The sequence below is a fragment of the Equus caballus genome, chromosome 21, assembly GCF_041296265.1.
Source record: "Equus caballus isolate H_3958 breed thoroughbred chromosome 21, TB-T2T, whole genome shotgun sequence".
Classification (NCBI taxonomy): Eukaryota; Metazoa; Chordata; class Mammalia; order Perissodactyla; family Equidae; genus Equus; species Equus caballus.
This window is the reverse complement of record NC_091704.1, coordinates 47,485,129-47,508,165: the sequence shown is the minus strand read 5'-3', so window position 1 is coordinate 47,508,165 and position 23,037 is coordinate 47,485,129. Positions and strand designations below refer to the sequence as shown.

At 36.9% G+C, this 23,037-nt stretch overlaps 1 protein-coding gene across 31 annotated transcripts in view; it reads right to left on the bottom strand.

Annotated features, from left to right (window-relative positions):
• Positions 1-23,037, bottom strand: part of DROSHA (drosha ribonuclease III) — a 119,921-nt gene that overhangs the window by 53,848 nt on the left and 43,036 nt on the right. For 19 of the 31 annotated variants that reach the window (XM_023625807.2, XM_070246401.1, XM_023625808.2 and 16 more), the window contains 5 exons: positions 22,940-23,014; positions 13,718-13,887; positions 8,787-8,911; positions 7,034-7,133; positions 5,452-5,559 (listed from right to left, as the gene is read on the bottom strand). In XM_023625807.2, coding sequence (XP_023481575.1) covers positions 5,452-5,559; positions 7,034-7,133; positions 8,787-8,911; positions 13,718-13,887; positions 22,940-23,014 — 578 coding nt within the window. The remainder of the gene's footprint in view (positions 1-5,451; positions 5,560-7,033; positions 7,134-8,786; positions 8,912-13,717; positions 13,888-22,939; positions 23,015-23,037) is intronic. The other 12 variants (XM_070246398.1, XM_070246405.1, XM_070246386.1 and 9 more) reach the window with 1 other exon arrangement.

The following is a 23,037-nucleotide window of genomic DNA, read 5'->3' as shown; positions in this document are numbered from 1 at the left end:
CATAAAGTTGCAATCAGCAAAACCTAGACTAAACCTTAGAAACTCTACAGAACACATGATCCAATTTCTTCAACAACAAAAATTTGCAAGGAAAACATGGAATGTGAACCTATAGATTAAAGAGACTTAAAAAACATTAACTACTCACAAACTGTGGATCTTGTTTGGACCCCAATTCAAACAGACTGAAATAAATTTAATAGGCAATCGAGAAAATGTGAACATTAACTCGTAGTCGATATTACAGAAATGCTATTGGTAACTGTTAAAGCTGTGTGATGGACACAAAGAGTTCATCACATTTTGCACTCTAATATCGTATATGTTTGAAATTTTTCATAATAAAAATATAATACTAATAGTTCTCTTACAGGCCAGTTAGCCTTTAAGCAAAATCTTCTTTCCTTCCTTTACAGACAATACTAACTACATCACCAGCAAAAAAAAAAATTTTAATGAAGTATCTCACATGGTCCTAAAATTTGTTAACAATAACTGTAAAGCCATAAGCACCTCAGAGGTTTCTCCTTTTTTCCCCAAATTATAACTTATAAAGTATTTCCTTCAGTGCATCGTCCAAAACCCCTTAATCCCCAGAGATGTTTCTTTCCACTGTTCGGTCATCTCTTGATAAAGCATTGAGTAAGAATATCAGTTAGTTTGACAATGCATGGGAGCCTTCCATCCCATTCCAGATAGTCACTGTAGGAAGACCGGCACAGCTACCAACTAGTCCAAATACAGCTCTCTGTCTACTCAATATAAATACTAACCACCACAACTCAGCTTTTCTTCTCAATGTCAACAGTAGTTCTTCAGGCACCCAGGCCTCCTTATTTTTCTCAAGGAGTCCTAGTGTCCCCAGTTTGGCATGAGCCTCATACTGGTTATATAACTGTAACGGTGCCGATTCATTGCCCCTTTTTTGACGTCTCTATGTGTCATATTTATCCACTCTCCAATTTCATGATTCAGTTTAATGATTTCCATGGGCCACCTCTTGAGTATAGCACAAGGTACAGGTACCGACTTTTATGAGATAACAATTCAACTTCAGTGTGCGAAGCCCCACTCTTAAAGTACAGATCCTGTAGCAACATGATGCCTTTCTTCCACTTCTGAGTCCTAATACTGAATTTTCTAGCCTCAGTTTCAGGTTTTGATTCCCGCTTTTCTTTCCAGACTACCCAGAAGTCACTCTAATGAACAGCAACACAGAAACTCTTTCAACAGTTTCTCTCTAAACATGGTTCCAAGTTTGCATTCAGTTCACATGTAATTATAAGTCACAGGACCACCCCTAGGTTTTTATTCCTCCTAATATTGGCTGGGGCATCAGGTAGAATTTTCTAACCTCCTAACTACCCTTGGTAACTTCTCTGGTTGGGAAGTTATACTTCTAGAGTGAGAGGCCGGTACTTTGGTTACTCCACCTTAGATTCATCACAACAGTTTTGTCTCTGGCAGCAGCTAGATAGCATCACAAGGCTTCTGCCAGCAACCTACTAGCAATTATTACTAATAAACAGTAGGTTCTATATAAGTGAACTATTAAATAGAAAAAACTCGAAGGATTTTAGAAAAGCGTTCATCCTTTTTTTCTCCCTTAAAATTAAGTATGAGCCTATCTGTTATGGGCTTCCGGGTTATTCAAAGTATTCAGCGTATAATTCCTTTAACTGCTATTTCTCAATCACATTCTACCAAAAATACTAAATGCATTTATTTTGAATGTTTTAAACTGCGTTATTACATGCCACCTGCCATCTTATTTGAGGAACACACACAAAAAGAAAACATTTATTCTAGGATAAGAAATTAAATTTAGTTGCAAGTCAACATTACTTGTAAAAAATGAACGAAAAAACCACCGTACCTCTCTGAAAAAGCTACACATTTTATTAAACACCATTAAAATCTTTGCAACCAAAATCATCAAGGACAAAGTAAAGGCAAAGCAAACAACAGAAAAATTTAACATGCATGACCTGTGGGTAGTCAACTATGCACTAGATTATATGTTTTCTAAGTCTTTACAAAAAGACTACCCTATCCTAGGGATAAGATGAAAAACAGCCTCCAAAATTTATTCACAGAAGTACGGCCCCTAACACCACATGGTAGGAAATTTTATCTGATTTCTTTGTAAAAAAACTAGAGAGAACAGTGTTATTGCTTCCTACTGTTTACCTAAGGAATTTCAAGGTAAAAAAATTCAATCAAAATGTATGGCTACCTTCAGTTATTTAAGGGCAAGAGCTGCTCAGGACCTTTGTTGGACGCATGTAAAATGTCTGAGAATTTTAAAACATCAAAATTCCAAGAAGATGTACACCTTAAACTTACATAATGTTAAAAAATAAAGGTAAGTTGATTAATAACTTTAATTCAAAAAAAAGAATAAATAATAAAAGGAGACGTCTATTATTATATCTAATTAGACATATACATTACATTATATATAATTAGCTAGAACGTCATTATATAGACTATATATAATATATATTATATATAAATTACACAGAATGTGAAAAAAAAGTTCTAAGAAGGGATAAAATATCACCTGTGCATAACTCTTAGCTAAAACGTACCTAGAAGTTACATATCTATCAAAGGTTTTCTGTTAAGACGTAGCAGTAGAAAGGAAGACTTTCTGACCTTGGATATGCAATAAGGCAGCCCAAGAGAAAGCTAAGAGAGAAGCAGCATTGCAGGTAAGTGACTGGCACTGACAGGAGTAACGGATTTAAAAATTTTCACCGTGGAGCCTATGGCTTGCATAGTCACGCTGTTTAATTACTCCTATATTTATAAAAAGAATTACCATCTTAAAACCATTCTGGAACAAAGAGCATAAATAAATCTAATAATATTCATTCAAAAATACTCATTTTGAGCCAAAAGCCAATTAAGTTAATTTACCCTTGTCACTCTCCCTTAAGTCATTGTTAGGTTTTTGCAATTAAAATTTGAACTAGGTCGCTCCTGTGAAACAAATGAGTTGATCAGTAACAGCTCCAAATTCTCTCCAGGTGGCATTTCTGTATGTCGATGTTTTAAGCTCAGTGCAGGTAATAATTTACTTTCACAACCCCAAGAATATTCATTGATAGTGAAGTAAAATTTAATATGTCAAGATACATAAACAGATACTTCATCTGTTCACCTAAGGCTGAAAGCTACAGAATGTCTCCAGGATGATTTGATTTTGGCATGTACGGAACTATTATTTCACCAAAGCAAACGGGCTTTATGGTTGGTTCTGTTTTTGATAGTCCACCCCCTGCCCCCGCCATTGCTGTTGTACTCATTTCTTCATCCTTCAGCTTCTATCAACTTCTCAGGTAGCTGACTGGCTCAAAACTTCACTCTTTTCTATGCTGACATTTTTTTCATAAACCATAAAGCAATCCCTGTATTAAGTATATGAACTCACAGGCAGCAATTTACATTCTTTATCAAGTCATGTACACGTGAGGCTAATTTTACTGAAATCTTAGAGAGACTTCCATTGGGAGGACTGGAGAATGGAAGCACGGCATCTAGACAGATGGCAGGTGTCTTTAGAAGAGCGGGAGTCCGACAGAGGGAGGAACTATTATTGGATATTCTCTTTCGCAGGAGTGTCAGTCAGGATCCACTTTCTCCGACCAGTTAATCAAAGGAACTGATTGAGTGCTCCTGTCTACCAACCTCAAAACAGATTATAAAATACAATACATACAGAGAGAAGATAACCTAGTCCTCAAGCTGCTTCTAATCTAGCTGAGGAGCCAGTCGAAGACATGTGTGACACAGATGAAGAACGCAAAAGTGCAGTGGAATAGATCATCCTGCACCATTATTTGTTTTACCAAAAGAAAGAGGAAAAAAGGCTCAACGTTTTAAGAAAAAATGTGTTTAGTGGAATAAAACTGCCTTAGAGACTGCTAGAAGGGGTGGGAGAGAAATCAAGTACAACGGGATACTCCCTCCAAACCCACCACCTACCCATCATCAGTTACTTTTTATCGTTTTACAAATTAGGGCTCCACAGGGTTTTGGTTTAAAAAAATACTTCAAAGTTAACCAAAAACACAAGCTTAAAAACCACTGAACTAGAAGATCTCTAAAATCCCTTTCAGCTCTAATGCTCAACAATTTTATGATCTCTTAAACAATCAACTCTGACTTATCCCTGAAATCGCCAGATTTTGAGCAGATTGTTGAACATTCTGCTATTGTTCTTACGATGTCTGCCTTAGGATGATGTTATGCTGGTTTTAGAGAAACACTAGCAAACAGAAAAACTGGGTGACACAGCTTCAAGTGGCCCTAAGAAAGAATCAATGGGAGTAAGACATTCACTTCTGAAAGTACTTACAGTACAAAAAACTGGCCAATTGGCAAAACAACTAAGGATGTGGTGGATGTGGCTGGCTGCCACTGTACTATTTAGCAATACTGCACCAATATCAGTTCATCTGAACACAAAAATATTTAGCATTGACCATCACAAGGTAAGTGAATTACACAGCAATACCTTTAATGATAGGAGTAAATCCCACTGTTCAATATAATAATTAAATGCCAACATTGATTTAAAGAAAAAATTCATAATGATGAAATGAATACCTGAGAGTGCCTGAACTTATGACAATACAGCTACCGTCAAAACAGATCAACGGAAGCCTGTAAGTATTCTTCCAAAAGGCTGAAGACAGCAAATTGCATCACCTGCTCCGGGCCTGCATACTCATTCCCTTTACTGTAATTCCCATGGAGTACAACCAATATCAATCATAACAAAAGAATCAAGCAAAGAGTCAAAGAATATGCTGGGTTTGGGGGATCTCTAATCTAGTACAAATTCCATCCATACAGAAAACAAACATACATATTGGTGACCCAGTTATACATAGCTGAAATGTTCCTCTATTAAGTTCACCCAAGGAAAAAGTATTATCATTTGGATCAAATATAAAATTTATACTGATTCTGTCCTTTAATTTGCCTTCAGTTCTCTGCCATATAAGTTTGAGTCACCCGTCCGGAAAGTTGGTACACACCTCCTTCAAGGAGTCCGCCTATAGAGCTGCTGGAGTAGCTCTTAACAGGCACCCACACATGTGCTGTGAATAGGCAGGCACATCTGAAGAACAGACTTGTCTTCACTCAATGTGCAGAAACAGAATCTAGCATTACTAATTAAGTGCACCCTTACCCCAGCAGTGGGCAGGTGAGCATGCACACGAGCGCACACACACATACAAAACTAAACAAGACAACACAGAAACTGACACACACACACAAAAACCCAAATGATAGAAAACAACTTATGGTAGGTGTTCCATTTAGCTACAAGGTAATATATTCTGTAGAAACTTCTCAGAATTAGAAAAACTTCAGTGCCAGATGCCTTCTAAAGGAAGAGATATACGGGAAGAATTGTGTTCTCAGAAGCATCATCACCTGACAGACATCAGAACGGATGCCGGTTTTCCAGAATCCTTGGCTACTTAGCTCCACTGTTACTTCTCGCCTCATTGTATTCTTCTGTCGTATTTTTTGGAGTGCTTCCTGGAAAAGAAGTCATTATGATAAGTAACTGACAATTGTAAAGGAATATTAAGTCAAATATCAAGCAAGAGAAAATAACCTGGATTCACTGAATATCACTCTTAACGTTAGGTATTCAAACCTCTTCATGCCAAATTACAATATTTCATTTGAAATGAAGGCCAGGATGCTCAAAGCCTTGGGTATAAGCCAGCGTTTCCTGACAACTAGATAACAAAAAAATCTGGACCAAATCTACCATACCAGCTAGTTCAAACGAAAAAAATGCTCTGTCACTCATAAAAGAAACAAAATGTGGTGTTTGGGATTTGAACTCAGTATGTAAAACTTTTATCAAGCCTTATGTTAAGCATTTACATCTAAGAAAGACAATCAGTAAATTAACCTGCAACCCAACTAATTCTAGAAGTTGCCTTCTAATTTGCAAACTTCTTACAAAAACACTTGCAGCAAGGGTACATTTTATTTAAAAAGAGATAATGATCCAAAACTTCTACAAGACATAATCAGGAACTGACTCTTCCCTTTTACTGCCCTTCAAATAATTAATTATAAACAGTAATTTTATATTTGTATGCTTATTCAATAAAAATCTCACAGGAATTCATAATAACAGCCGCCACCACCACCTCCATCACTGACTAAGTTCTTACTAGAGGTCGAATACCATTGGAGGAAAGTTAAATAGAGTATTTCAGAAGTCCACACAACCACCTTTTTCCCTGGGTGTACCAACAGAGGGACATTTCAGTCAGGCTCTCTCAGCCTAGGTTCCCTCCTTTATAATGAGGCTGACTGGCTCAGCTCGTGGTAAGTGACAAAGCCAGAACTCAAACACTTTGCCCAACTTCAAAGCATTGCTCTTATTACTGCAACAGAATAAAACCTCATTGAGACAAAATCTATGGTGATACCGAATCTACTTATTCTCAAAATTAAAACTAAAACATAAATGATCCTGGAATACAGGCATACTACTACCCATTAGTAAAGAAATATGGAATTTGAGATATAAAACCCTACAAAATAAGTTCATCCTACTAAACTGACAGACATATGGAAGACAATCTTTTATAATTTTAAGACCAAGAAATTTGAGTAAGACCCAAAGCTGTATTATATGCAGTCTAATTAATAATAAAAGGCTAATCCAGCAAGTTTTAAACTTTCTTTAATTTCCATAAAAGATTTATTTATTCCCAAAGGCAGCAATACATTAAGAAACTGGCCTTTTTAGGGGGAAAAAATGGTCCCTTCAATACTAAAAGATGAAAAAAAACAATCAATTAGCATACAAGTGTGAGGAAGGGAGTAAAGAATGATTTTTTAGAAACTATTTTTCCATCCTAATTTTTTAAAAAATCATACTTTACTTTCTCCATCTTATTCTAGAAGTGTAGTGTAATGCAACAATCTCAAAATAAACCTGAAGCGCATTGTCACTGATCACATAAGAGCAGGGTTCTATACCAACCTCCCTCTGCGCCAGCTTCTGTTTGTCAGTTTGCTTGACTTTGGGACTATTTGCTAGGAGGTGGCGAAGCTTCACATAACTTTTCCACAGTTTCTGGTACCTAAAAAAAGGAAAGACATACATCTTAGAGAAAGAGAAGGCAGATCTAAAGTGCAACAATGCCAGTTGTTCTAACAGACCTGCTCAATCATAATCTGCATCCTTTTGAATATCCTTAATGGCAGCAACCTTCATTCTAAAGAAGGATACGATTTTTGGGGTTGAAGGGCATGATGACGAAGAGTCATCTGGAACCTAGTTATTAAGTTGATCATTGCTTATTTGGGTTGAAAATGAGGTGTCACTGTACAGATGAATCTCTCTGGAAAGAATTCCAAAAGAGATGCACAAAAACCAATAGAAACACGTAGTTTCTCATTGTTACCTCTTTGAAAGTAACACATTTTATTTAAATACGTACTCTCTGATGCTTGTTGAAAGAAAGACACCCTTACTTAATGAGCATACTGTCAGTCTCTGAACTGCCTAGGTTGAAAGTAGAGTTGGACAGTATTAGAAAAGAGAACTCATTTGTGCCAATACCCAAGCAGCACAGCTGTACCCATTTTTCCACCGGGGAGGAAAAAAGACAAATGGTATACACCAATTTATATATACCATGACAAAAATAAGCACATTTGTAGCCAAATATGTGATAACCTGGATCAGTCTAAAGGAGACTGTTAAAGCGTCCTGGGAATGAAGAGAATATGCAGTCCTTTAGCAATTCACAGACCTGTCATCTGAGAACCCATGGAAGCCTATCACATTCTACTAACATTTTTCTGACAAGAAGGGACTTTCAAGGGATTTTCTGTCATATTGAAATTGCTCCTTTCTTGGCCTTAGTTGGGTCTGTCCTTTTTGATAACAATGGTTTAGAGAATGGAGGAAAGAAAAAAGTACTTACACAGTGCCTGGTTCACTGCTTCATACTTTTATCCAAAGGGGGGAAAAAAAGAACAAAACCCTTTAGCCTCTTCTAATATATCAGCCAGAATTGTATTTATGAATTGAAAATCTCTCATGCCCTTTTCTCCCATTATGAATCCTTAAAAGAAAAAATTAAGTCAGGAAACTGGTTTGTTTGTTTGTTTAATGAGGTAGGAAATCCAAACGCTCCTGAAGAATATAATGGTACTACTTCCATTCCCACACATCCTCATCTCCTCCCAGACAAACACTAACATGCCAGTGGGAAAAGCTCAAACGTGGAAAGTAACATTAATTCTAAGAGTCAGAAGTCATGCCTTCTCCTACCAACACGACCCTTCATTTTGCATGGGATCTTGAGCTCTTATTAAGATGCCCCAAAAATAGAACTCCACACAAATTCAGCAGTGCTAGGAACCAACACAGTGCTACTTCCCTCTACAGGGCACTGAAATAAATGAAAATAATAATAACAGTAAGTATTATAATGATGAATAAATGAAAAGTTCCTTAAAGGTGAAAAATATACAGGACCCATGATGACCAAGATGGCCAAGGATAATCAATTGAATAATAATTCCCTACAGTCAAATACATAGAGAAAATAATTCTTCTGGAGCTACTAAAACTTGTTTCATTTGGTAACCTAAATTTGGAAACATGGCTCATTTCAGGGCTTAATTTTTAAAAAGGAAAAGATCCACTAAAAGGTATTCCTCTGCTAATTCAGCTGTTAGTAGAAGGTGAAATTGGCTAAGACAAACACCGAGAAATATCTTACTGTGGGTCTCCTGCATAACTCAACTGTGCAGGGCGTATCCCAAAGTGGACGATAATCGGAAAAGTAATCACATCGGGGTTGAACTGTTCACGATCCAGTTGATCGATGCGGACAGAGCTTGGTTTCTAGAGAGGAAAATCAAAGCAGTTTATTCCCATAAGAAGTCTTTAAGTATTGAGTTTAACGTAAGTAGGGAAGAAATTAATCGGATTTTTTTCTAGGAAAGCCTCATCCCCAAAGGGAAAATGTCATTTAAAACCCTTTAATCACAGCAGCTATACTACATAAAACCTATAATGTCATCCCTATAAATGAGTGTGTGCCATTTGGCATAATGAACAATGATTTTGTCCTTTTTTGCAGTCCACATAGAAACCTTTAAAAATTAAACTTTTAAAAGGACACCTAGTCAGATATAACTTTTCCTTAACCTCTCCAAAGGCACAGAGGAAGTATTCCACATCACGAGGAAGAGATGTGGGGCTTATTCTGCTTAATTCCACATTTCAAATGAGTAGCTTACTTCTACTCAGGATGCATAGACAGATGCCTCTATATAATCTTTTTTTCCATTAATTCTCAGTGTACCTTGTGTTTTCCTTCAATTCTACACCTTTAAATTAGAATGTATGGTGGTACAAATGCCAAATGGTTAAGTTTCTCTTATTATGTCTATGCAGGCCATTTTTTAATTTTAAGAGAGAGCCTCATATATTTTTTCTTCAAGTCTAATAAAGGAAGAAATGAACAGCTGGTTTCTTTTTAAGTTATAAAAATATGAGGAACCGTTTGTAAACTATCGTTCATCCTCAAAGCTTAAGTTCATGATAAGATGGTAAAATGATGGAAAGTATGTTTTTGCAACCTCCTTGCTTATACTAAACTCTTATGGCAGTCCCTAATTAGAAACCAAATTCTTACTAGGCTATTGTGGGGTCTTTGGCTTAACTACTTTAGAGCCAAAAGCTACAGAACTGATCCACACAGAGGCCAATAAAGTTTCATCTGTCCCACAGCAATGCCCAAGAACTAGAGTCTGGTTGGTTTGTCCAGGACAGAGGGGTTTCAATGCTAAAACCGGGGAAAAGTAGCAGCAACTGGAACAAGCTGGTTACCTCACACACAACTGTCGCTCCAGTCAGGTGTCTGACAAATCCAAGACGACGACAAAGTGAATAGATTTGTGTAAATTCATCTACATTAAAAACAATTTACACTTAAGTTTTTACAGAATGTTTAAATGTCATTTAACAATCAAAATTTCACTAGTATCTTGAAAAGTTGACCTCTGCTCTCAAAATTAATAACTGGACAAGATTTTGGTCACAAGTAACCTAATATTATTTAAATGTCCATCAATGGTAGCAACATGCTATCTAGGTCTAAGAATTATTTCCAATATTTGCTGCATCTAAGCAGCAGAACACATTTTTAAAAGAGTAAGTGTGTGGGGCCGGCCCGGTGGTGCAGCGGATAAGTGCGCATGTTCTGCTTTGGCGGCCCAGGTTCCCCGGTTTGCACTGGGTGCTGACATGGCACCACTTGGCAAGCCATGCTGTGGTAGGCGTCCCACGTATAAAGTAGAGGAAGATGGGCATGGATGTTAGCTCAGGGCCAGTCTTCCTCAGCAAAAAGAGGAGGAGTGGCAGTGGATGTTAGCTCAGGGCTAATCTTCCTCAAAAAAAAAAAAAAAGAGGAATTGCATAATTGAAGAATGTGAGCAATTTATTCATGTCTCCACGATTTTAAACACCATGCTATAGTATCAACAGAGGAAACAGTGATTTAAAATATCTATAGTATCTCTAAATTCATGGCGTGGGAGTGGGGAATGAAATAAGTTCTAGACTTTGGCCATTTCCGACAACATCTATGGTACCATCTTTGTGGAAGAAGAAAAAACATTCTCACTAATGACCAGAGTATTCCCCGGCAGAGGCAAAGTGCCTAGGGAGGGAGATTGATTGTTTTTAAGTTCTACAGGAATAAAGTACTTAATGTGACCATAATGGCTTGAGAAATTTAATAAATTCCCCAATATCCTCACCACTAGGCAAGCTTTAAAAGCAAGTACTGCAGGGGCTGGCAGTGAGTGGTTAAGTTCGCGCGCTCCGCTGCAGGCGGCCCAGTGTTTCGTTGGTTCGAATCCTGGGCGCGGACATGGCACTGCTCATCAAACCACGCTGAGGCAGCATCCCACATGCCACAACTAGAAGGACCCACAACGAAGAATATACAACTATGTACTGGGGGGTTTTGGGGAGAAAAAGGGGAAAAAATAAAATCTTTAAAAAGAAAAAAAAAGGCAACTACTGCAGAGGATGAAATGTGCTGCCATGTCTACTCTGTCCTATTCTCAACAGGACATAATGAAAGGATGTTTCTATGACTCGGAGTTTTCAGGATTTTTTCCTCGTTTAAACATATTTTTAGATAAATACTAAAAAAGAATTAACTTCAACTTGTTCCTAAGCCTGGCATCCAAACTTACCTTTCTTAATTTATCTCTGATTACTTTCCAACATAAACCTTTCATCCTAACTAATCTAGTTTCCTCATTATCTTCAAAACTGGCCATATAACATCCCAAATATGTACATTTAATCATGCCAATAATTTGTACAGTTTCTCTATTTCTTAAAGTGCTCACTGTAGTGTTTATGAAGCTTCCTTGGCAGCCCAGCCCAGTGATCCCACTTAAAACTACAGTCTTTCCTGACTGGCTTTTCTACTGACTGGTCCATTGATTCAACAATCCATCATAGACTCCTTTCATATGGATACGCTGTGAGTTTGCACCTGGACAAGCATCATAGATAATCTATATATTTCACTACCACCTGGCTTACACAGTAGTCCCTCAACAAATGAGTTGAATGATGATCATGGTAAGGGAGTAAATGTCTTCCTCTATGCCAGTGGCTCAAAAACAAGCAGTGGGTGACTCAGAAGCACCTGAGGATTTTTTTTTTTTAACTATAGATCCTTGAGCCCCATTACCTGGAGTATATGGGGTGGGGTTGATCAGCACATTCTTATATTTTCAGAAGTTCTCAAACTGATTCTAGCATTTTAGGAAATTTTAACCATGTCATGGAAAGAAGCCCCAGGGTGAAAGTGTTCCCAAAGTGTCCACTGTAGATCATGGGATTCTCCCAGTGGACCCACCGAAATGAAAAGGTATGTCTCCCACCACCATCACCCCCAGCCATCCTCTGACCCAGCTGTAAAACTGACAGAAAAAATGTAAATTTATGCAATTGTTTAAAGAAGAAAAATTAAATTCACAGTCATACTCTCATAATGCTATAACTTGCATATCTCTTTTAAAGTTACTTTAACAATTATTTATGTGGCCTAACAATATGACAGTAAAAATTATATTTTTTTTAGTTTTAAACAAACTTTATGTTTAAACATATTTTTATTAAACATTTTCACTTTCAAGATTTGTTTAAAATAGTCAGTATTAGCCGGAATGTTTGATTTGCAAATAGCAACATTTTGTTTGTGCAGATGTTACTGTCACGCTACAGAAAGTTGATCCAGAGTTTTTATTTTTATGAATCAAGGCTATTAAACAATTTGGCAGGCTTTTTAAAACAACAGCTTTGTTTAAATAGATTACTCTGTTTTTTCACATGGAAATATTTTAATTCTCATTTCTGGAAAACTTCATCCTGATAAGATGCCAATATATAACTATTTTATGAAATAACATATTTTAGCAAAAAAATAATTTTAATTAATATAATATATAAAACAGCATTTTCTTTATAAGAGTAAATTAGTTATCTTTTAACTCTCTGCCTTTAATTTGTATATTTTTACTTCAAAAGTTAACATTAGAAGCTAATTTGTAACAATTACAGCAAAGGATCGATAAAAAAGGACAAATACCACAAAAGAAAATTAGAGAAAGGATATTAACAGGACATTATAAAAAAAAAAAAGAAAGGCCAAAAACATTTAAAATATCAAGTTTTGCTAGAAACCAAAATAAATACAAAACTGAACTAAATAATTTTTCGTTCCTATCAAATTGACAAAGTTACTTTGTTAAACTAGTAGACCCAATATGAAGAAACGGGCACTCTCATATACTCCTAGTCAGAGTGCAAATTTTACAACCCTTCCAGGAGGCAATTTGCAACATGCATCAAAAGCCTTAAAAATGTGCATACCTTCAGCCTACTAATTTCACTACAGGACTTCTTCCTAAGGAATTAGATGGACACATATTCAAAGATACATACATATATATGCATGTGTGTATGTTTATACAGACATATACAAATTCAATACAGCATGATTTGTTATATCAAAAATCTGGAAGCAATCCAGGTGCCCAATAACAGGGGGTTAATGAAATAACTTAGGGGCTTTTTATTTATTACACTTCTAAAGAAATTTAAGACTACAAAAAATGTTAATTTTGTGGTTATTTCTGGAGGAAGATGAGAAGGAAAAGGTCTGAATATTAATAATTAATAGTATGATGCCAATTTTGTTGCAAAACAATATGAAATAAATCTACCCTAATGAGACTAGAAATGTGAGTACTATCATCCCTGGAGAATGGAATCATGGATAACTTTTATTGTCTTCTTTGGGCTACTTTTCTATTTTCCTAATTTTCCATATGAAGATATACTATTTTTATACTCAGGAAAAGATCAGACCTGAACAAACCTAAAAACTTCAGAACTCTCCATAATGGGCAGAATAAATTTACCAATCAGATGAACTTACTATTAAATATGCCTACATTGTATTTCTCTTACTTACTAAATATTTAAAGGAAAAAAATACTCGAAGGACAAGAAGCAATGAGTAAAGCTTTTAAAATGTTCTGTTACTGTTTCTGTGAAACATTCAAACCTGGACAAAAAGGTGATTCAGTCCCTGAACGTGTAAACCCCAGAACATACCGTGCCAGGGTTGGTGACGATCATGCCTTTGCATTCTTCTGCGTATTTCTGCCACTCAAGTTCTTCCCACTGAAGCATATTGGCAATCTCCTCTTCGGGAACCAGAGCTTTGCTGCACCGTAATAAATAAAGGAGAATCTGGTGCATGGAAAGCACTTCCTTCCCTCCATCTTGGGTAGGAGTGGAGAGAAAGGGGAAAAAATAAAGCTACTCAATTAATAGCTGATCATCCGCCAAATAAGGAAAAACAAGACAATGGGGGGGGGAAGCATTTAAAAAAAAAGGTAATTTAGAATTTACATTGTTTAACCAGGTGCCAAGTAATAAGAAACCCATTCTTTTCATTGATGAGCAGTGCTCATAAACCATCTCATTTACTAAAATGGCAACAACAACATTATAAATGATAAAAGGCTCCATTTGTGAGGTATGAATATAAAAAAAGTGCCTATCTAAATAAATTTAAAACCACCTAGCATAAAGAACCACAGTTTATAATATACAGAACCATGTTATGTCCTAAATATTTTATTCTTTCTAAGGTAACAGATGAAAGCTCTTTAGAAGTGATGTTACTGTCCTAAGGAAATTCTAAGCTTTATGAGATATTTATGGCTGTTTTCAATAAGCTATCGTTGCGTTATGGTCTAATTTTTTGGTGCTAATGTGCTGCACCTGCCATGATGAATAGAGCTAAAGAGCCTATACTAATATCATGAAGATCATTATGAAGTTGGTACATGGAAAAAATACCAAGTATTCTGAAGCTTACAGAAGCATATATCACCAAGTACAGAGGATTAAAAAAAGACACAATTAAAATACCTTGGAAAAAGCCAATTACTCTGGGACTTGAAGAACCAAAGACATTCATTTAATGTGGGCATTAATTTGGGGCTCACAGGTTTCTGCCTTCTCTCTGGCCCTAGCTTCTTGACCAACATGTGCAACCACCTTGTACCCGTTTTCTTTGCCTAGTCCCACTCCAGGAAAGGACAAGAGCCCTGAAGGTTTAGGGGACAATGACTATCTTCCCCAGGTCATGAGATATGCTAAGAACAGTAGTACAGAGCTCAACGCTTTATGGAGAAATGGGGAGAGAGGATGGTGGGGATGGGTGGGCACAAATGATAACGTCCTCCTTGCGCTAGAAGAGTTAACAGCACCCAAGGAATTTTGGGTACTAGAAAACAGAAGAGGATAAAAGATTTTAATACAAGTTGCTGTGGGAGAAGAACTTGGACAGGCCTACATATCTGAGAGAGAAGAGAGATAAGATCAAAATTTCTTTTGGATCTGTTTTTTTTTAATCTCAGATGTTGCTCTGGAACTAGATGGCAGTGGTACTACAGAGCCACTGTATGTGTAGGCATTAATTCATTCATTAATCCAAATACTTGCTCATTCACTCAACAAATATTTACTGAGAACCTATTCTGTAGTACCTGGAAACAGAGCGGTGATCTAAACAGCCAAAGTCCCGTAAATTCCAGTGGAGAGAAAGAGACAGTTAAAAAAAAACCACTGACATAAGCGATCACGTTGAGATGAGTGTTATGAAGAAGAATCAAATGGGCAAGGGCCTGCAGCTGTATTTAAATGGGTGGGCAGGAAAGGTGTCTTTGAAGGGGTGCCACCTGAGCAAAGAACTGAAAGAAGCAGAGGAGCCCAGCATGTAGCTATCTGGGAGAAGGGTGTCTCGGGTAGAAGAAACAGCACAAGCTCTAAGGTGGAGTGGGACTGACGTGTTCCAGGAACTGCAAGGCAGCCATGTGGATGGAGCGAAGTGAGGAGAGAGTGCGAGGCAGGCGGCCAGGAGGTCAGATCGTGCGAAGCTTTACAGGGCACAGGAAGATCTCTGGATTTTATTCTCAGATGGGAGAATATGAATGGGCCCATGTCACAATCATGGAAAACAACAAAACAAACAAAAGTAGAAGCTCTAGGCTCTCAAGAAGCACACAGGCTACTAATGATTAATCACAACAGTTCCTAGAGGAATCTTTGTAGATAACACTCTGAAAACAGCATTCTCTTAATCAAAGACACTGAGCCTCTAAAAACAGTAATTGTCCACAAAGTGACTAAACTACAAAATGCCACCAACCCACATGAGGACATGTTCTACCTACCAATTCAGATTACTGCTCACAGCAGTGAAACTTTTTATGCCTCATTACAAAACATCAGCCTTAAACCCAAGAGTCACCTTTGACTAATAAACTTCCATGGTTAAGAGTATATTTCTCAGAGTCTGTCTCAAAAGACATTTCAGTCTGCCTGCATAAGACATGTGCTCCTCAATCAATGATGTTCCCCTCTTTGCTAAGGAGCCTAGCAAAATCATAATGCCTATCTGTTAGTCTGAGCCCACTGTAATCTCTGCTTCTACGGGCCTGAGGCGAGCAGGTGGACAAGAGAACTCTAAAGCCAGAATACGTTGCCTTACACTGCGTGAGTACACACACAGAGCAGCAGGGATGACGGACACCTGGAGAGCCTTGAGAAGAGCTGCCACCCTGACTAGGTTCACTAGGAACCGAGGAAGGCGTAAAAACAGTATTTGGCTCATAATCTCTGTATTTGGTAAGATTAGTGAAGAGTACTGAGGGCCTATAAGGATACATCAGGAGTCGAAAATACCGTAAGGAGCAGAGTGTTGTTCAGCTGTAAAGATTAGAAAAAAGATTCAGATTTTATTGGGGGAGGTTGGTGCGTGGTGGAGGCAGCAAATATAGGCAACTCCAGGTGTACAAAACATTCTAGAATCTCCCCACAAGCAGTTACAGCTGGCTGACTCCATGGCACTTTAAATCAAAGTGAAACGGACTAGGGGCATTGACTTTGAAGTGAAAAGACTGAAAAACTAAAAGAGCTACTGGGAGAGGGGAATACTTAAGCCTACAAACCAAGGGCATTGCCCAATTTAGGAGAATACCTCAAGATAACCAAGTGCTTATAAGAATGCTTCTACCTAGTTCGGGGGCAAAGCTGCTGATGAGGGAAGAGTGAGTTTTATAGCAGCACGGAAAACAGAAATAACTTTTTATAAACATATACACATCAGGTGCAAAGGTGATAACGCTGAAGGAGAAAGTGTAAGTCCACATTGAAATCTGCTAAATATTTTAAATGGCAACTAAAACTTAAAAAGATAAATATTTATCACTGTGAAAAAGTAGAAACTCAGCACAGATAACACCTCAGGTGCAATCCTGGGGTGCAAGCCTTCTGGAAATGTAAGAACAGGCAGACAAGACTAGAGAGTCCTGCCAGAGCGCGTGGGGCAAGGGCTGTATCCATCACACCTTGCCGGGCAAAAAAGACACTCCATAAATATTTGTGGAACGACTTTCTTAAGCAGATAAATAACGTGGCCACTTGCTCCCAGACTGCCATGAATTTACTAATGTTAATGAATTGGCTCTTTTGGTTTGCCTGCTTTGCTACATGTTTATGTTGGGGATTTATGGAACTATGTCACTGAGGGCTAGGAAGTAATTTTTATCTCGTTGGCTGAGATAAATAGGACATGATATAAATGAGAAGTTAGAGCGGGTAAGCTAAGGCTAGCAGGAATCCTGCCAGCGCTCGGACTGGAACCGCGACAACGGCTCATTATTTGCTAAGAACCGGAGTTTGTGTTTGAGGGAATGGATCTGGAAAGTCATTAACGAGCTGACAGACTTTACAAACTGTTTCTTAGAGACTCAATTCTCTCAGTTTATATTGCTTGATTACGTACATGGTTATTCGGGAGGCGGAGCAATTTGTTAGGGAATTTGTGTTAAGTATACGGCTGGTTAAATGAGTTATTTCTCAATAGTGTAACAAAAACATCTAAAAATATCTTCCTCTTTCCCTACACTGAGAATAATTGTGTAACTGCATTACTGTATCTCCTGTGTATTCCTACTAAGATGCCTTTATATAATCTTATTTTTGAAAATTTGTTTAACAACAGGGATTTTCTAAACTTTCCAAACATAAAGGTATATTAAGTTGCTTTAGCAATTGATGTTTTTTCAAACCACCCTTTGCCTCCCTGGGAATTGTGAGATACTCTCCCACCCTCTGGCCCTCTGTCAGCCATACCTGAGAACTACTTCTCCAGAACGGAGCAAATTCCAAAAATCAATCTGCTAGATAATCAATTTGCAAAATTGATTCAAGATTTTGAAAAGCTTTACTACAGCAATGATATAAGCAATGAACAGGCTTTCCCCTAAGAGCAGCCTTCTTGTCTTGAATTATGCCCTGCCCTAGCCCCAGCTACAGTCAGAATAAAACTTTAAATGGGCCCTAGGAGGGTTCATATCAACTGTATGGCTACCAAACATAGAAGCAGGGATAGGAAATAAAAAAATTTGAGAAAATTATTAAAATCTCAATAAACTGGTTGTTCTGCAATTCGACTTGTGGTAAATTGAACGCAGTGAATAGTCCTTAATTTAAACTGTAAGCTTAATTTTGGATAAATTTGTATAAAGCAACTGAGACAGCTGTATTCAAAACAGGTAAACTGGGGCAATAGAAAAAAATTATGATGACTGATAAACTTTCAATTAGATCTTGTAACAAACTGATATAAATGAAAAGCAAATGAGAATGAGAGGACCATGAAATGCCTAAAATATGTGAAAGCTGTTCATTCTCATGGGAGTTCAAGTAAGACACAAATAATAACAAGGAGATGACTTTTTACCCATCAGATGGACAAAACCATAGAAGACTAGTAACATCCGGTGTTGACAGGTATGTACAGAATAAGGGAACTATCAAAAACTCTTGGTCAGAACTATAAATTATGTCCTAGTTTCTAGAGAGAACTTGGCCAATATCTTTCTAAATTAAAAAAGTGCATACCGTCTTAACAAATAATTTCTTTTTTTTTTAAATTTTTTTCTTATTTTTTATTTTATTTATTTTTTTTTTTAAAGATTTTATTTTTTTTCCTTTTTCTCCCCAAAGCCCCCCGGTACATAGTTGTATATTCTTTGTTGTGGGTCCTTCTAGTTGTGGCATGTGGGACGCTGCCTCAGCGTGGTTTGATGAGCAGTGCCATGTCCACGCCCAGGATTCGAACCAACGAAACACTGGACCGCCTGCAGCAGAGCGCGCAAACTTAACCACTCGGCCACGGGGCCAGCCCCTTAACAAATAATTTCACTTCCAGAACTCCACCTTACAGAAACACTCATACAAATGCAAAAGGATAGATGCCCAAGACTATTTCTGAAGTATTTATATGTAAGAGTGAAAAAATAGAGACTTACAAATTATTCATCCTAGAGGAAGTGTCCAAAAAATTCATGTCCATTCATACTATGGAATGCTACATAGGTGTTAAAGACAGAGGCAATGTATTTACATAGAGGATGTCTGAAATAGTTGAGTAAAAACAGCAAATTGTGTAACATATTTAGTGTTATCCCACCTAAAGAAAAAAGCATAATTCTCCCTTAAAGGTTAAAACAAATACAAATAAAACCATTTATAGCCCCTACTCATTTTCACATATCTAGAAGAGGGTATACACTTTTTTACTTCATATGCTTTTGTATTGTTTGTGTACACACACACACACACACACACAGAGTCAACCCAATTAAGGGGAAAGGTAACACTTCGATTCTGTAAAAAAAGAAAAGTCTTTCAATAAATTGTGCTGGGTCAATTGGATATCCATATTGAAAATAATGAATCTTGACACATATCTTATACTAACTGTAAAAACAAATTCAAAACAGATTAAAATTAAGACTTCCTGTTCATCAAAAATCACCATTAAGACGGTGAAAAAGCAATCCACAGAGAAGGTATTAGCAATATACATTTCTGACAAAAAACTGATAAAATATATATAAAAAAAACCTACAAATAGATGAGAAAAAGGCAGACATAATCCAAGAGAAAAATGGACTAAAGACTTTAACAGGCGCTTCAAAAGACAATATCCAAATAGTCAATTAATACTTGAAATGGAGCTCCATTTCATTAGTCACTAGGGAAGAGAAAACTAAAATCATGTGATACCTCTGAACACTCATCAGAATGGCTAACTTGAAAAAGAAAGAAAAATGCCAAATGTTGGTGACAATGTGGAACAACTTGAACTCTTGTACAAACTGCTAGTGGGAAGGTAAAATGGTACAATCACTTTGGAAACTGTTGGAAGGCATCTACAAAGCTTAATATAAACACATTCAGAATTTCCACTCCTAGGTATATATCCACAATAGAAAAGAATAAATATGCGCACACCAAAAGGCACGTGCAAGTGTTTGGTGAACATATTTATGCTATCTGAAAGAGCCCCAAACTGAAAATACCCAAATGTCCATTAATCACAGATAGGTTAGATACATCTTAATTTAGTCATGCCATATAATACTACATAGAAATGAGAATGAGCCAACTACAGTTAACTAACAGGTGTCTCAAAATTACACAATACAAAAGAAGACAGACACAAAAAATACATAGAATTCTAATTTTTATAATTCAAAAACAGGTAAAACTATATATGGTGTTTTCAAGTCAGAATAGGGGCTACCCTTGAGGGGCTAGGTAGTGACTGGAAAGGGGCTTTTGGATGCTGCTATTCTTGACCTGGGTGCTGAGTACACAGTCATATTCGCTTCGTGAAAATACACTGAGTCTTATTTTATGATGCATGCACTTTTCAGTATTTGTGTTACACTTCAATCAAAAGTTTACTTTTGAAAACTGAGAGCCAATATCAAAGAACGTTTGAAAAGCACATTCATTCTCGTTAGTACTAACTAAGGCATTACTGAGACCAATTAAATAAAGTCAGTAAACAAGTATTTACTGAATCCCTGCCATGTGCCAAGTAGTATGTTAGCACTGAAACAACAAGACACTGTTTACTCCTTAGCCTCATGGAGCTACAGTTGAAAATTTTAAAAAGGAAGAAAGGGGCCAAAAAAGGAAGGAGGGAGAGTCCAAAATGTGAAGACTAATAATGCATTTTTTATGATAACATAAACTGATGTGATCTTTTTGACATGAAATTTTGCACTACATATCATGATCTTTAAAAATATCCATCTGCCTAATGAATTATTAAAAATGAGGATGCAAATCATATATTAGGATGATATAACTAAGTAAAAACAGCTTGTGCACAGAAAAAAATAAAAACATATATTAAAATGTGCTTTTCTTTTTAATTCACCATTTTCGAAAAGATCTTTAATGAAGTCATATTATGTAAACAAATCAACCATAACTTGCCACCCAATACCAAAATGCATTCTAAACATTAGGTATTCTTCTGTATCCTTCAGAGTTTTTTTAATATGTATTATTTTCAAAAGGACATCTAATGACAAAGTAAATCCCATTTAAAAATAAATCAGTAGATCTTTTTCTTTATGACAACCTACACATTATCCCTACATAGTTATGAGAAACATTTTTTGAGAGTTGAAATCCCACAAAGTATATATCTGACATCAGATTTTTCTTTAAGGTGATTTTTAAAACTGTCCACTTTCTCTTAGAGATTTCTTTGGTCATAACATGCCTAGAGGCAGACAGATACAGAAAGGAAAGGCTTTCCAACAAACTCACTCGAACACCATTTTCTAGTAAGTTTACTGCTAAAGCTCCATTATAAAATCAAAGATGCATTCACTCAAAAAGAAAAAAGGACTTCTCAGTAAAATGAAACCAGATGCAAAAAGGAGAAAAGCTTTTGAATGCACTTTCCAAAGAAAATAAACATTAACAAGAATACTAAAAATATGAGTAACATTATCCTAAAATAAAAATAAGCCATTGTGACTGAGTGTCTGGACTGAGGAAAGTGTATCAAGGACACAATCTTGAGGAAAATCTAAACTAGAATGAGTAGACAAGAAACAAAAGCCACAAAGTATGAATCAGAGAGCTAGGAGGAAAGTAAGGAGAGTTCAGCAGACAGACAAGGTCAGGAGCCCAGGTACCACATTAGGGAGGAGGCCAAAACTGAAGAGTGTCCACTGGATTTGGTCTTCCAGAGGCTGGCTTTGGCATCAGCAGCTGCAGAGAGGATGGGGACAGGGAGAGAGGGGTTGGGGCACTGAAGCAAAGCCGGGCTATGAATGCACCAGAGCCTGAGAGGCTCAAAGGAGGGTTCTGAGGCATGGGAGAGGCAAGGAGGACAAGAGGCAGAAGAGGAGAGCATGAAAATAGGGCTGAATTTCTGTAGATGTGGCCAGAAAGCTTACACGCTGAAAAACTCCCCAGCTGAAACTGTAGACCACAGATTTATCATAGCAGCCAAATTCTTTCCTTCAGTATCACTGAGCAGCCCACATACAGGAGAAGAAAAGCCAAATGGTCAAACTGATATTTCCATGGAAAGTGGTGGTTAGTACAAGGGGCTGAGGCCACTAGAGCTGAGAGACAGAAGTCAGCACAGCACTTCAGCGAGAAAGCAAAGAAAGGCAGCTGTTCACAAGGAGAAGAGGGAAGATTCAAGTGGAAGCAAAGGGAATAGGGCATGAGGCTGGAAGTACAGAAAGATGTCACCAGAAAGTGAGATAACGGAATGAGGTTCCAGGGATGAGTTCATTTAGGGTGGTGAAAATTTTACAAACAAAAAGGCATCCAAAGATTTCATTGAAAACCCAACCATTTTTAAAAACAGTAAACACAATACCAAATCTCATGGCTAGACTCTTGAAAAAAATTTAAGAAGTTAAAATAGTGCTTAAAAAAACATAAAAATTACATATTTGCTTATACATTTTAATTTAGTGAGAAGAAATAAATTTTTTTTACCATAAAATGAATAAAAGTATACATGAAAAAAATAGACAAAAACTACCTATAAATACCACTACCTTAATACAACTATTATTGCAGTAATTTTTTAGCATAGTTATAATCATACTATACAGAAAATTTTATACTGTTTTTCAATTCACTATATGCAGTTTTTAAGCCTCATGCATTTTTCCATATTAAGTTTAACTCTTGCATGATATTTTATCAAGTAGATTTTCAAAATTTATAAATCAATTCTCCCATTGCTCATCTGATTTGTGGCTACCATAAATCATGCAGGAGTATAAATCAGCATGTATAATTTTACATCTGCATGCCTGACCTGAGAAGCAGATAATTAACAGTGTCTGAGGTGGGGAAGTTGTCCCTCAAGATTCTCAGACACACGATCTCACTAGGTCACTGACAAGCCAAAAGATTTACCTGGAAGAAATCGTACAAAACGTGGCATGAAATGAAATCTTGGGCAGCAGGGAGGACTGTCTTCAAACAAAGGACCTAAAGCAAACAAGTGAAAGGAA